The 15477-nt window shown below is 41.9% G+C and overlaps 1 protein-coding gene across 3 annotated transcripts in view; it reads right to left on the reverse strand.

Moving 5' to 3' along the window:
* Window positions 1-3336: 3336 nt before the first annotated feature.
* Window positions 3337-15477, reverse strand: part of gpr174 (G protein-coupled receptor 174) — a 32316-nt gene continuing 20175 nt past the window's right edge. For all 3 annotated transcript variants that reach the window (XM_060832190.1, XM_060832188.1, XM_060832191.1), the window contains exons 2-3: window positions 13783-13901; window positions 3337-5462 (exon numbers count right to left, since the gene is read on the reverse strand). In XM_060832190.1, coding sequence (XP_060688173.1) covers window positions 3863-4822 — 960 coding nt within the window. In that variant the 5' untranslated portion in view covers window positions 4823-5462; window positions 13783-13901 and the 3' untranslated portion in view covers window positions 3337-3862. The remainder of the gene's footprint in view (window positions 5463-13782; window positions 13902-15477) is intronic.

Raw genomic sequence — 15477 nt, forward strand, 5'->3', positions numbered from 1 at the left:
ACATTCTCCTCATGTCAGCATGGGTTTCCTCCAGGTACTCTGGTTTCCTCCCACTGTCCAAAGATGTGCAGGTTAGGTGGATCAGCCATGCTAAATCACCCATAGTGTCCAGGGATGTATAGATCGGCTATGTTAGCCCTGGGAAATGCAGGATTACTAGGATAGGGTATGGGTGCGATGACCTTTGGAGGATTAGTGTGAACTTGTAGAGGCAAATGGCCTGTTTCCACACTGTAGGGATTCTATAAACAGAAATTCATGGAAAATCTCAGCAGGTCTGGCAGCATCTGTGGAGTGAAATCAGAGTGAATGTTTTGGATCCAGTGACCCTTCTTCAGATCTAATTCAGACTCAGATGCCGTCAAATCAGCAAATGCCGTCCAATTGCAGAATCACATCTAATGTTGGACACTGCATTGTGTGCTTTTGCAAGCTGGTCAGGTATAGTCACAAGAAACAAACAGGCCATTTGGTATAAACAGCCAAAGGGATATGCTGTTGATATAATCTTCCAAACTTTGGAATTTATAGCCTAGAAACACAGAATCTCATGGGCACCAAAGTTCACATCTCATATTTGTTTGATGATAGGTGCATTCTCCAATCAGAATCCAGTACCAGCACTCTCTTCTCATGCAGTATAAATGTTGATTTTTCCTTGGAGTTGGCATTCTTGCAAACTGTCCTGATGAATGCAAGATGAAAAGTTTTGACAAAATGGGTATTTTCTAGGTGACAATCAAATAGACAATTATTTCTAATACATTGCTATCAAAACTGCACAGGAGGCTTGTGCTGTTACACTACATACACTTTGGATCCAGTTTCTAATTTTTCACCTCCTCTAAGAAGAAAGCAACCACCTGCTTCAATGTACTGCCTTCATGCAGGCCAAATATATCTCACGACCAATGTAGGCTATTTTCGCAGCCAACTGATTTACCAGGAATTTCAGCAAATGAGATGAATGGATAATTGATCTGTATTTTAGCAGTGTTGTTTGCTGGATAAGAATTGTTCAGTAGGACATGAGGAGAACTTCCTGCTCTTTTTCGACAGTGACTTTTTACACACTAAACAGGCAGGTGCTTGATGTATCCTGATAAAAGAATGCAAAACCTCCAATCATAAACCATGCTTCAGTGCTGCACTATACTGTTATAGACTGAGTGATTAAATCCTGATGTGAGATATGAACCCAAAATCTTCTGTCCTGAGATAAAGCGAACAACTAATTGAACCATGCTGATCAAAGCTAAGTTATAAAGTCAAATTGATTAAAAACTGCCACAAATTGATCATGTGATGGATTACAACATGAGATCACAATGTTGTAATTAGAGCCATTTTGTTAAATTTGCTTCCAGAAAGTATTTTTTATGCAAGTGTTTGATGGAAGGATATAAAATGCAGACTATGTCTCTCCAAGAGACACGGTGGTGGTGGTGGTGGGGACTTCATTTTCCACTGTCAGTGTGGGCAGGGTCACATTGAATCCATATTGAGCGGAGTGAACCTCCCCAACCCTACCTTCTCTCCCCTGATCCAACCACCACTTTACCATTGACTGGGTGGCATTGGGTTGCCTGGTAGCCTGAGAGTCAAATGAGAACTGCAAGTGGTCAAATCACATGGCAGCATGAGAAACGCACAGCAAGTGGCCAGCCTGGCAAGATTGTGCTGAGTGGGTAGCAGAACACCCTCTTCCAAACTGGGCTCATGGATGGACCGCTCCTGCCCAGGTATAGCCCCTTCCAGATTTCTCTGCACCCATGGTCTCTTAGACCAGACACCCACCTCCTAAAGCATTTACAACATTCCAATCCTCCTGTTGCCTCAGGTGCAGTACCAGCAGTGACTACTGCTCCTCCTGGTGCTGCTGGTACAGGAGAATGCTACCTTTCTGTATGACAAACTGCTCTTTGAAGTGGGGCTTCCTGTCCATGGAGGGTCAGAAATCCTGCCTCCAGCCAGTTAATAGCCAATAGGTCAGAGGTCAGGAATAATGCGGCGAGTACTTCACCTCCCAAAGCCTGTCCACCATCTACAAGGCACAAGTCATGAGTTTGATGGAATACTCCCCATTTGCCTGGATGGCTGCAGCTCCAACAATACTCAAGAAGCTGGACACCATCAAGGGTAAAGCAGCCCACTTGATTGGCACCATATCCACAAGCATCCACTCCCTCCACCACTGAGGCTCAGTAGCAGCAGTGTGTACCATCCACAACAAGCACTGCGGAAATTCACCAAAAATGCTTAGACTAAACCGATGACCACTTCCATCCATCCAGAAGGACGAGAGCAGATACATGGGAATACCACCACCTTCAAGTTCCCCTCAAAAGTACTCACTATCCTGACTTGGAAATATATCACCGCTCTTCCATTGTTACTGGGTTAGAATCCTGGAATTCCCTCCCCATGGCATTGTGGGTCAACTTACAGCAGATGGACTGCAGTAGTTCAAGAAGGCAGCTCACCACCACCTTCTCAAGGGCAACTAGGGACAGGCAATAAATGCTGGACCCAGCAATGTTAACATTCCACGAGTGAATAAAAGAAAGTTACTGAACAGTTGAGGGGCAGCCTTTTGCCTCTTAGGCAAGTTCTCTATGATATTTTAGACAGGGGTGGGGGTGCTATCACAGTGCCTCGTCTAATTCAGCCTGTATATTCTTACTTCAGAAGTTGAGCTATTTAGCTTTGTGAGCTCGAGTTAAAGAGAGATCATCAACACTGCAGAGTCAGCACTGTGGATCACATCTCAATGCTGTAAACAGTGCTATTATGAATAAGTTCTAAATATTTTGTAGAATGTGAGGCTGGTCATTTAATTATGATGTAAATAATCAATCCTTCAATCTAGTTACTCAAAATATTCATGAGGTCTTCAGTGAACACAGCTTCTGAGAAGTTTGGGCTTTTAACAGCCTATCTTTAGAAGAAACCTAAACTTTTGGGTTTGAGTTTTTTTTTCTTTTGGTTGCGATGACTCATTAATAAGCAATGTCAGATACTACAGCTGGAAAATGCTCAATGGGGTGTAGCAGCTTTTCTCCAGATACTGGACATATTACCAATAAAGGCCCATCCTTTTAATGGAGTCCTCATTCTCAGCTCTACGATTCTGAAACTGATCCTGGTTTAAATATTTGTATACTCACATCAGAGCACTGTATTTATATTAGCACGCATAACAATGATTTCTGGAGCCTAACCATTGCTTTATGAGAGAATGCATTGCATCACAATGGAAAAAAAAAGTTTGAAAGATGCAAAGATGAAAATAGATTTCTTTTAAAAAAAACTAAGATTTTATTTTAGTTACCTGGGCTCAATTAATTGGCTGGAATATTTACTTATTTTGAATGATTTCTTAACCCAGTTAACTTTGTTATCAGTCAAATTAACATCAAACTTTAATGTGGGTTTCTCCTATGGTTTGACATTAATACAGCAGACTTACAATGACCATCATGACTGAAGTAGGAAGTGGAAATCTCACTACGGAACTGAAATGTCACTCTGCAAATCTATTTAAGGCACATCACTGGGCAACAGAGGGATCACTACATGTGATCTGCCGACTCTTTGAGCCCACTTGGCTTTCCTCTGACAGATTCTCAAAATAGAACACTCCACATAAGTATTTTTAAACTCTTCACCATTGTAAAGATTCACATTTCTGTAGAAAAAACAACCAACATATACAAGTACATCATATAAATAGGCTAAATAACATTGAAAAATAAAAATTACACCATGGCGGTCAGGCTGACACTTGCTGACCTTTCTGTGTCGCTTATGTTCAGTTTTGCAAAGCAGCTGAATATTGAACATGTTACCCTTAGCACTTCCTTCAACCATATTCCTTGGAGTTGAGCTGAATATCGTTTTCACAGATTTCTTGCCGTGACAGTCTTCTCCTGAATTCTTCTGTTGTGAAATAGTAGATGACTGGATCCAGGCAGCAGTTCAGGCTGGCCAGACAGAGCGCAATGGGGTGAAAGGTCAGTATGATCTTCCTGGTGAAGCAGTCTTCGATACGACCAGTTATCGCCAGAAAATGCAAAGGGAAGGTAATGTGATACGGCGCAAAGCAGACCAGGAAGACCATGCTACATGTCAGCACCATCTTCAAAGCTTTCTTCTTTTCCCCACTATCTTGTAAAACTGGGTTCTTCTCTCGCAAGGTCATGATGGTTTTCCAAGAGCAGATCAACGTGATGGCAAGAGGTAGCACAAAGCCTGTTAGTTCAGCCAGAGTTACCATGACAACAGAGGTAGAGATGCCAATTTCAGTTATGGGTAGGTCTGCAAAGCAGCGAGTGAAGTTGCTGGAGCTGTTTTTTGTGTCGTGCCTCACTAAGGGGAAGGGCAGGCAAGCGGCACCCACCAGGAGCCACCCTACAATACTCACATAGACGTCGTACCTGCGCTTACAATCATTATATTTGAAAGGTTGGATCAGGAAGAGGCACCGTCTGATACTGATGCAGACCAGGAAGAAGATGCTTGCATACATGTTCACGTACTTAAGGTAGAAACAAAACATGCACAAAAAGCTGCCAAAAGGCCAGGCCTGATGCAAGTAGTAGAAAATCCGGAGTGGTAAAGACAAGACCTGTGCCACGTCAGCAATGGCCAAGTTAATCATGAAAATCACTGCCCGCTTTGTCTCCTTAACATAAGCATGGAACACCCATAGCGCCAGGACATTAGCTATTAAGCCCGGTACAAATATGACAGCATACATGATGGCATACAAGAAGTTAGTTGTACTCCGATCATCGCTACAGCTGGATGAATCGTTCGACATTTTTCAATTACCTTTGTTTTTGAGAATGAATCAGGCTGACTCTGGGTGTACAGGCTATAAATGTGAAAAAAATGGTTCCTTGGATTGGGAAGAGAAGAAAGTCAAAGGAGGAAATTCATAAGGGAATGCCAATTCACAGATCTTTGAATAGAGCAATATCAACTCTTCAATTTGCTTTGTCTTTCTGAATCATTAAACTTGATTTGAAGCTGAAATAATCCAATACTAACTCAGGCTGTAGACATTATTTGGATGTGGGATTTGAAAACCCAAAGAGAAAATGAATGTACAGAATTTAATGAGTCCTTGCCATTGGCTTGGTGTGGATGTCTAAGAATATCTTTCAGTGTACCCCCACTGTAGCTTAATGGTGTTTTTCTCGCACACATTTTCTTCCTTGGTTATCTCTTGGTGACATTTCAGACGACTGCTCTGTGTTTTCTCTCTTGTGATATTGTTGCTGGCGAAGCTTACTTCTGCTTTATGCAGCGAGAACTGCGTTGGGTAATGTCGAGAATCGTTTCCTCTGCTCCACTCCCATGTGCAGCTCAGTTGATGGTTTAGATAAGAGAGAGTTATTCAACACATTTCAAAGTCTCTTCTCAGCTTTTCTGTCAAGGGTTTATCCGAAGCTAGCTTTCTGGAAAAGTAACAGATTTAAAACAGAGATTAAGCTCAAGCCAAGTGATCATTGCTTGCCTGAACAGAAATTATATGAAACATTGTTGTTGCATTTATGGGCTTGTTGAGTGTATGTATACACATAGATTACTGCAACACCAGGAAAGGCTTCAGAATCTGAAAACATCATTACTTAAATAATCATATAGGCTTTATTCAGCTTTGAGATTCATAATGAATCTCCATTTCTCGGTGTGCTAATTGTCCTACGCTAAATAAAAAGAGCATATATTTCTCTAATGCCTTTCATTGCAGTAGACTGTTACTTAAACAGGTTACACTCAATGATGAAGTTTTGAAGTACAAAGGAAGATTTACTGGAAAGCATCTGTGAACTGCAAGCCCTGTTAATATTTCAGGTTTGTACTTCTTTTACCTGCAAGTTCATAGATTTACCAACTGTAAACAAATGTACATCAGAGGGCAAGGTAAGAGCCTCAGGAGGGTTCGGAAGGCAGCAGTAATGGAAGGGAAGAAGAAAGAAAAGAGAGTGGATCTGTGATAGGACGGTGAAATAACTCCATAGAGGCCAATATCCTGTCACCAAGTCACCCTTTATTTACACATATATAGTACTAAATAATGTCCATCTTCCTCAGAACCAGATATCAGAGGTTCGGTTCACTGGCTATGAGAAAGCTAGCCCTTGTCATGTATGTGTAAATAAAGGGTGACTTGATGACCGGATATTGGCCTCTGGAGTTATTTCTGTGGCGACTTGAGACATCAACAGAGTCCTACTAAGCCTGAACTGAGGAAGAGAGCTCTTAGGCTGGTATCCAGGAGATTGCACATCCTGGAAAGCTTCCCTACAGCTGGCTTGGAACAGTCAATTTGCTTAGCAACATCCAAATCAGAAGCAAAATAAATGTCTGGTTAAATGGTCCCCGGTTCTAATGCAACTAGCCAGGTGGTATGATTGATTGTAGAAGCAGTCTATGACAGAATTCGCTCTGGACTCCAATCATTGGTTTGCATAACACCTCAGCTAGACTGAGAACCTGTACCAGGGAACCTTCACAGACTGGCTCCACATTTTTCGATTAGAAAATGGTTACCAGAGTGAAGTCATAATTAAATACCTGGAAGGTTTTCAGGAAGGTCTAGGCTCTATCAAAGAAGCTAAGGCCACCTTGCACGTTAACCAGGAAGCATTTCCATATCCTGCAAGGCCCACACAGTGCTATTTGCCTTATGGGAAAAAGTAGAGGCAGAAGGGCAGCATGGTGGCTCAGTGGTTAGCACTGCTGCCTCACAGCGCCAGGGATCTGGGTTCGATTCCAGTCTCGGGCATTTGGCCATGTGGAGTTTGCACATTCTCCCTGTGTCTGCGTCGGTTTCCTTCGGCTACTCTAGTTTCCTCTCTCAGTCCAAAGATGTGTATGTTAGTTGAATTGGCTGTGCTAAATTGCCCATAGTGTTCAGGGATGTGTAGGTTAGGTGTATTAGTCATTGGTAAATGCAGGGTAGGGGGAATAGGCCTGAGTGGGTTACCATTGGGAGGATCGGTGTGGACTTGTTGGGCTGAAGGGCCTGTTTCCATACTGTAGGAATTCTATGATCTATGAAATCAGGAGGCTGGCAAGTGAAGGAATCATCAAAACAGTACAGTTTAAGGAATGGACATCACCGGTCATACCGATTATGGAACCTAATCAGTTGGTGGGGAGAGGGGTGCTGTTCTTCACAAAGCTGGACATGAGCCTTGCATACTTGCAACTATAGTTAGATTAGATTACTTACAGTGTGGAAACAGGCCCTTCGGCCCAACAAGTCCACACTGACTCGCCGAAGCGCAACCCACCCATATCAGTACATTTACCCCTTACCTAACACTACGGGCAATTTAGCCTGGCCAATTCACCTGACCCGCACATCTTTGGACTGTGGGAGGAAACCGGAGCACCCAGAGGAAACCCACGCAGACACAGGGAGAACGTGCAAACTCCACACAGTCAGTCACCTGAGTCGTCTTAGATAAGGATTCCCAGACGTATGTTACAATTAATACCAGAAAGGTTTGTACCAAAGTATGAGACTGCCATTTGGGGTATCATCAGCTTTTGACATTTTTCAGCTAACAATGGAGAACATTTTACAAAGTCTACCCAGGTTCACTATTTGTCTGGATGATGTGCTTATAAAAGAGAAGACCAATAAACAGCACATAATGAACTTGACATGGTCCTCAGATGTCTTTCCAAGGTAGGTACATGCTTTGGATGGGAAAAAACGTCTATTCCAAACACCCCAAGTGACCCAAATTGGCCATAGGGTTGACAAGACTGGGTTACACCCACTGGATGGTAAAGTGAGGGCGATCAAAGGTACCCTGGCTTCACATGTCTGTACCAGAGTCTTTCCTTGGATTGGTGAATTATTGTGGAAAGTTCATCCGTGACTTGCCTCCATTCTGGTACCCTTACACCTGCTATTGATAAAGAGCCAGCTTTGAAAATCATCTTCTTGCCTTTCGGGAAGTGAAGAAGCAGCTATCATTGACTAACGTATTGGCACACTATGATCCCAAGTGAAATCTGATCCAGAAATGTGATGACTGGTCACCACGCAATTGTAAGTAAATCTTAGATTAGATTAGTGTAGAAACAGACCCTTCGGCCCAACAAGTCCACACCGACCCGCCGAAGCGCAACCCACCCATACCCCTACATTTGCCCCTTACCTAACACTACAGGCAATTTAGCATGGCCAATTCACCTGACCCGCACATCTTTGAACTGTGGGAGGAAACCAGAGCACCCGGAGGAAACCCACGCAGACACGGGGAGAACATTCAAACTCCACACAGTCAATCGCTTGAGGCGGGAATTGAACCCGGGTCTCTGGCGCTGTGAGGCAGCAGTGCTGACCACTGTGCCACCATGTCGCCCACTTTCCAGTCTATTCTTCCTAAGAGAGTCTAGGTAGTCTGGGGATCCTTAAAGCAGAGAAGGCTAAGGAGGGACCTCTATGGGGTGTAAAAAGTTATGAAGGGCAAATATAGGTTAAATAGGGAGAAATGTTTTCTCCTTGTACAGGCATCAATAATCATGAGGTATGGATTTAAGCTAGGAACAGGAGGTTTCGAGGATAAATCTTTTCACTGGGAAGATAGTGTGTCTCTGAAACTCAATTCCGAACAGGCAGGAATGTTTAAGATGAAACCAGGAAATATTAGAGGCTTATAAGAAAGGTATGTCAGGGTGATGGGATGTAGGTTTGCTTGCTAAGTTTGAAGGTTCACTTCTAGACGTTCGTCACCCTACTAGGTAACATTTTCAGTGGGTCTCAGGCGAAGCACTGCTGAAAATTCCTGCTTTCTATTTATATATTTAGGTTTCTTTGGGTTGGTGATGTCATTTTCCTGTGGTGATGTTATTTCCTGTGGTGAAGTCACTTCCTGTTCCTTTTTTCAGGGGGTGGTAGATGGAGTCTAACTCGATGTGTTTGTTGATAAAGTTCCGGTTGGAATGCCATGCTTCTAGGAATTCGCGTGCCTGTCTTTGTTTGGCTTGTCCTAGGATGGATGTTTTGTCCTCGTCGAAGTGGTGTCCTTCCTCATCCGAGTGTGAGGATACTAGTGAGTGGGTCATATCGCTTTGTGGCTGGTTGATGCTCATGTATCCTGGTGGCTAGTTTTCTGCCTGTTTGTCCAATGTAGTGTTTGTTACAGTCCTTGCATTGTATTTTGTAAATGACATTAGTTTTACTTTTTATCTGTATAAGGTCTTTCAAGTTCATTAGCTACTGCTTTAATGTGTTTGTGGGTTTGTGGGCTACCATAATGCCAAGGGGTCTGAGTAGTCTGGCTGTCATTTCTGCAATGTCTTTGATGTAGTCTCAAAACTCGCTAATCGTGGGTGATTTTAACATGCACACATATTGGAAGAATCAAATTGGCAAGGGTAGCCTGGAGACAGAGTTCATTGAATGTATTAGAAATTATTTCTTGCAGCAGTATGTTGTGGAACCAACCATTTAGTGAGCAGACTACTCTGGAGTTGGTTCTGTCTATTGAGGAGAGAAGGACCATAATATGATAGAATTCAAAATTCAGTTTGAGGGTGGGAGGGTGCAGTCCCACAGTAGTATTTTGGAATTGAACAAAGGAAATTATCTTGGCATGAGGAAAGATTTGGCCCCTGTAGATTGGGCAGGAGGACTGAAAGGTAAGATAGCAGATGAGCAGTGGCGGTTGTTTAAGGAGTTACTTAATTCCTCACAACTAAAATATATCCCAGTGAAGAAGAAAGATGGTAAGGGGGAGTAAAACAAATATCCAGGCTCAGCAAGGAGGTCAAGAACAATATAAAGTCAAAAACTAAGGTAAATCATATTGGAAAGGCCAGTGGCAGGCTGGAAGATTAGGAAACTTTCAATGATAATAAAAAATTAATAATAAAGCTAGGGTAAATTACGAGAAAACTGACACAAAATATCAAAAAGGATGGCAAAAGCTTCTATAGATATATAAAAAGGAAGAAAGTCACAAAGGTAAATATTAGTTCCTTGGAAGATGAAACAGGAGAGTTAATAGTGAGGAACACTGAGATGACAGAGATGCTAAATCAACACTTTCCCTCAGTTTTCACAGTGGAGGACAACAATACCATTCCTATTAGAAAGGGTAGAACTGCGAACAATCAACATTGATAGAGAAAAGGTACTCTGAAGACTATTAGGATTGAGGACAGACATCCTAGGGTATTAAAGGAAGTGGCAGCAGAAATAGTAGATCTATATTGGTTACAATATTGCAAAATTCCCTCGATACGGGAAAGGTTCTGGTGGATTGGAAAAATGCTAATCTAAAGCCCTTATTCAAGAAGGGAGGGAGGCAATATGTGGGAAATTACAAACATGATAGTTTAACATTTGTTGTTGGGCAAGTGTGAGAATCAATTATCAAGGATGCAATATCAGGACATTTAGAAAGTCAAAATTCTACCCATCAGTCAGTACGGTTTGATGAAGGGCAAATCATGTTTGATTAATTTGCTAGAGTTTTCTGAGATGTAGCAAGCAAATTGGATAATGGGGAAGCTGTAAATGTAATATATCTGGACTTCTGGAAGGCGTTTGACAAGGTGTCGCACAAAAGGTTAATATGCGATTAGGGTTAATTTATTAGCTTGGGTAACTGACTGGCTGATGGACAGAAGAGTTGGGATAAATGGTTTCTTTTCTGGATGGCAAGAAGTATCTAATGGGGTGCTATAGGGTTCGGTCCTTGAATTCCAGCTATTTACAACTGACAACATAGACTTGGATACAGAAATAGAAGGCTTTATGGTCAAATTTGTGGATGACATAAAAATAGGTGGGATGGTAAATTTCAATGAGGAAATAAGAACCTTACAATTGGATAAAGATAAGTTAGCAGATAGAGTTTAACGTGGATAAGTGGAAGGTCGAAATAAACTTGGTCGAAATAAAGGGAAGGTGACCTCATATCTGAAAGGGGAGAGACTTTGGGGTGCTCCAGTCCAGAGGGATCTGGTGTCCTCATTCATGAGTCATGGAAAACTAGCATGCAGGTACAGCAGATAATAAAGCAAGTGAATGGAAGGTTGGCTTTCAAAGCAAAAGGAATAGAATGTAAAAGGTAAGGATGTATTGTTGCAACTATACAAGGCATTGGTGAGACTGTAGCTTGAGTATTGTGCAGAGTTTTGGTCCCCTTATTTGAGGAAAGACGTAGTGGCATTGAAGGCAGTTCAAAGCAGGTTCACCAGAATGATCCCAGGGTTGAGGGGTTTGTTGTTTGAAGAAAGTTTGAACAATTTAGGCCAATGGTCTCTGGAATTTAGAAGAATCAGGTGAGATCAATTAAGGTATTCAAGATGATAAAAGGTGTGAATAAAATAGACATGGAGCAGATGCGTCCTATTGTGGAGTAATCTAGGACGAGAGGTCATAGTCTTAGAGTAACTCTGAAGATGGACAAGGAAGATCCAGTCGATATAGTGTACCTGGACTTTCAGAAAGCCTTTGATAAAGTCCCACATAGGAGGTTAGTGAGCAAAATTAGGGTGCATGGTACTGGGGGCAAAGTACTGACTTGCATTGAAAATTGGTTGGCTGACAGGAAACAAAGAGTAGTGACAAACGGCTCCCTTTCAGAATGGCAGGCGGTGACCAGTGGAATACCTGCAGGGATCAGTGCTGGGACCGCAGCGTTTTACAATATATATTAATGATATAGAAGATGGTATTAATAGTAACATTAGCAAATTTGCTGATGATACAAAGCTGTGTGGCAGGGTGAAATGTGAGGAGGATGTTAGGAGATTACAGGGTGACCTGGACAGGTTAGGTGAGTGGTCAGATGCATGGCAGATGCAGTTTAATGTGGATAAATGTATGGTTATCCACTTTAGTGGCAAGAACAGGAAGGCAGATTACTACCTCAATGGAGTCAAGTTGGGTAAAGGGGCAGTACAAAGAGATCTGGGTGTTCTTGTACACCAGTTAATGAAGGTAAGCATGCAGTTACAGCAGGTAGTGAAGAAAGCTAATAGCATGCTGGCCTTCATAACAAGAGGGATTGAGTATAGAAGCAAAAAAGTTCTTCTGCAGTTGTACAGGGCCCTGGTGAGACCGCACCTGGAATATTGTATGAAGTTTTGGTCTCCAAATTTGAGGAAAGACAATTCTGGCTATTGAGGGAGTGCAGCGTAGGTTCACGAGGTCAATTCCTGGAATGGCGGGATTACCTTACACTGAAAGACTGGAGTGACTGGGCTTGTATACCCTTGAGTTTAGAAGACTGAGAGGGGATCTGATTGAAACGTATAAGATTATTAAATAATTGGACACTCTGGAGGCAGGAAATATGTTTCCGCTGATGGGCGAGTGCCGAACCAGAGGACACAGCTTAAAAATAAGGGGTAGGCCATTTAGGACAGAGATGAGGAGAAACTTCTTCACCCAGAGAGTGGTGGGTGTGTGGAATGCTCTGACCCAGAAGGCAGTGGAGGCCCAGTCTCTGGATTTGTTTAAGAAAGAGTTGGATAGAGCTCTCAAGGATAGTGGAATCAAGGATTATGAAGATAAGGCAGGAACAAGATACTGATTGAGGATGATCATAATGAATGGTGGTGCAGGCTCAAAGGGCAGAATGGCCTACTCCTGCACCTATTGTCTATTGATAAGGGGTAGCAAATTTAAAACAGAGTTGACGAGAGACTATTTCTTCCAAAGGGTTGTGAATCTGTCTGGTGGATGCTGGGACAGTGAGTAAATTAAGAAGGAGTTAGACAGATTTTTAATTGGTAATGGGTTAAATGATTATGGGGGAATGGCATGAAAATTGGGTTGAGGAACACATCAGCCATGATTGAATGGTGCACACTCAATGCAACGGAATAGTCTAATTCTGCCGCTATATCTAATGGACTAATGAACATATGAACATTTGGACTGCAGCTGCAATCAAGGCTACAGGCCACATGCAGGAAAATTGGATTAGAATAGATAGATGCTTGATGACTGGTGCAGACACAATGGGCTGAAGGGCCTTTTTTCATGAGATAAGACTCTACACGTGGTTGCAGGCTCTCAGCATTGTGGCATACCTCTCCGCCCCCACCCCACTCCGGCCTATCACCCTCACCTTGACCTCCTTCCACCTATCCCACCTCCATCGCCCCTCCCCCTAGTCCCTCCTCCCTACCTTTTATCTCAGCCGGCTTGGCTCTCTCTCTCTTATTCCTGATGAAGGGCTTATGCTCGAAACGTCGAATTCTCTATTCCTGAGATGCTGCCTAACCTGCTGTGCTTTGACCAGCAACACATTTGCAGCTGTGATCTCCAGCATCTGCAGACCTCATTTTTTACTCGAACATTTCATACTCTTGACCTAAAAAGCCAATCAGTTCGTTGGCAATTGTGGATGGACAGTAAATGGCGGACTTTCCAGAGACATTCACAAAATAAATGCTGGCTCTTTGACTATCACACCAGCATCTAAAATTGGACACTCTTGATTTTATACACTTTCCATTTTTGGTGGAGAAGGCTGGGGAAATTCCCTTCTACTATAATGGGTTACTGAGGTTCAGACATCATTTACATTTGATATGAGTAATTTGCAAGCAACTAATTTTGGCCAATTCACCAACATTTCTTTTCTCAAATTCAAGACAAAACTGTTATGGCAGTTATGATCCATATGTTAAAAAAAACACAAGAATGATATCACTGCATGTTTATTTTCATTAACTATAGAAATATTGGTGAATCACAGTCAGGAAATTCCAATTATCAATAAAACTTACTTAGTATTGATTTGGTTTTGTTGACCTTGACGTTCATTGTTGACTCATTTTACTTCTTAGTCATCAAGACCTTGGATTTAATTTTACAGTGTTCTTCCGTGCTACCACCTCTAGGATATCTATGGGAATGTCAGAAAAGAGAAATGTGTTAGTTAAATATATATAGAAACACTATAACATGAATAAAACTGTGTCATTCAGCTACAATCCTATCATTTCACTTTATACAGTTTTGCTTTCTTTACTTTTCAACTTAATACTGAGAAGGACTGTAATGTTTAACAGTTAACTTTATTTCCTTTTTTTATACTATTCTAAGACTGATTGTAATGGTTAACTTTTAACTGTTCCGTATTCCTTTCTACCTTATTCTTAAGTTTTTGAATCTAGGTACTTGTACCTAAGGTGGCGCTGTGTGTGGCAAAATTGAAAACTTTTCACAGAACCCTGTGCTTTTGTACTTGAAGACGTGACAATAAAGTCTAAGTCTAAACCTAAACTTGCCACCAGGGTAGTCACATTTTCATTGTATTTGATGGCAAGCATATATCTCGGGATGAACCTGCATGGCATCTTATTTTACAACAATTGCCTTCTTGCACACAGATAACATGGTTAAAGCATTTATAGTAACAGTCCATTTGGCTGATCCATCTGAATGATTCTGCTCAACTTGTTCCTCTGATGCTAATCACCTCTTCCCAGCTTGCACTGACTCCCTCTAACTCCTTCCCATCTTTTCTTACATCAATTCTCTTCTTAAATGAATCAATGCTACCTGCTTCAGCCAAACCATGCAGGGCCAGGGAGAAATGTCACTGACCTTGGCTCGTCATTTCCACCCCTCACACCAACCTTGAAGCTCTCCCTTCAACTTTTGTTATTAGGAATATTGAAATTGAGAGTTGGAGTTGGCAATTCAGCCTACTGGAGTATTCAGCCAGTATTGGAATAGTGGTCAACCCCTTGCAGTTCTCTTGAGAGATATCCATTGATTTTGAGGCTACTATTGCATTCTTATTCACTCATTTATTAAACAATGCAGGTACATAAGAACATTTTGTGTTTGCATGTTGGTACATAGGGTACTTGGATTCACACAGAAGCAGAATTAGAAGAATTTGTTCATACCCTCAATAATCACCAACACTCCATTAAGTTTAAAGTTACAGCACAAAATGAAAGCATTAATTTCTTGTAGCCCACAGTATGCATAATGGCACAAGACTAAGCAACAAAGGTGTTTTTTCAAAGTACTGGACACACTTCTACAGACAAAAAGACATCACGCTCAGTACATCTTCTGCAGACTGGTGAGGTCACAGCTCATGTGTCTCCATCATATATGTCCAACACTTGAAAAAGGTTTAACCAAGCAATTACTACTCTGTTCACTGTATCCCAGATTTAAATTGAAGAATTGACACTATGATCATTACAATAGTATCTGATAGAGCTCCCTGCCATCCATTTTGCAGCTATTGGAAATATACAGCCTTATCAAGACATGTCATATTCATAACATCATTAATTTCCAACTTTTCCAACACCAAGTTAGCCGCGTATTCCTTTGGTGACAGAGTTAAAATTATTCACTCTCTTTTACAATCTTCCTCTCCTTGTGCCCTACCCTTGCAGACCCCTTTCACTCCCCTGTCCCCTTGCCACTTCCTCCCCTCTCCTACATCCCCTCTT

The sequence above is a fragment of the Hemiscyllium ocellatum genome, chromosome 11 (assembly GCF_020745735.1).
Source record: "Hemiscyllium ocellatum isolate sHemOce1 chromosome 11, sHemOce1.pat.X.cur, whole genome shotgun sequence".
NCBI classification, from domain to species: Eukaryota; Metazoa; Chordata; class Chondrichthyes; order Orectolobiformes; family Hemiscylliidae; genus Hemiscyllium; species Hemiscyllium ocellatum.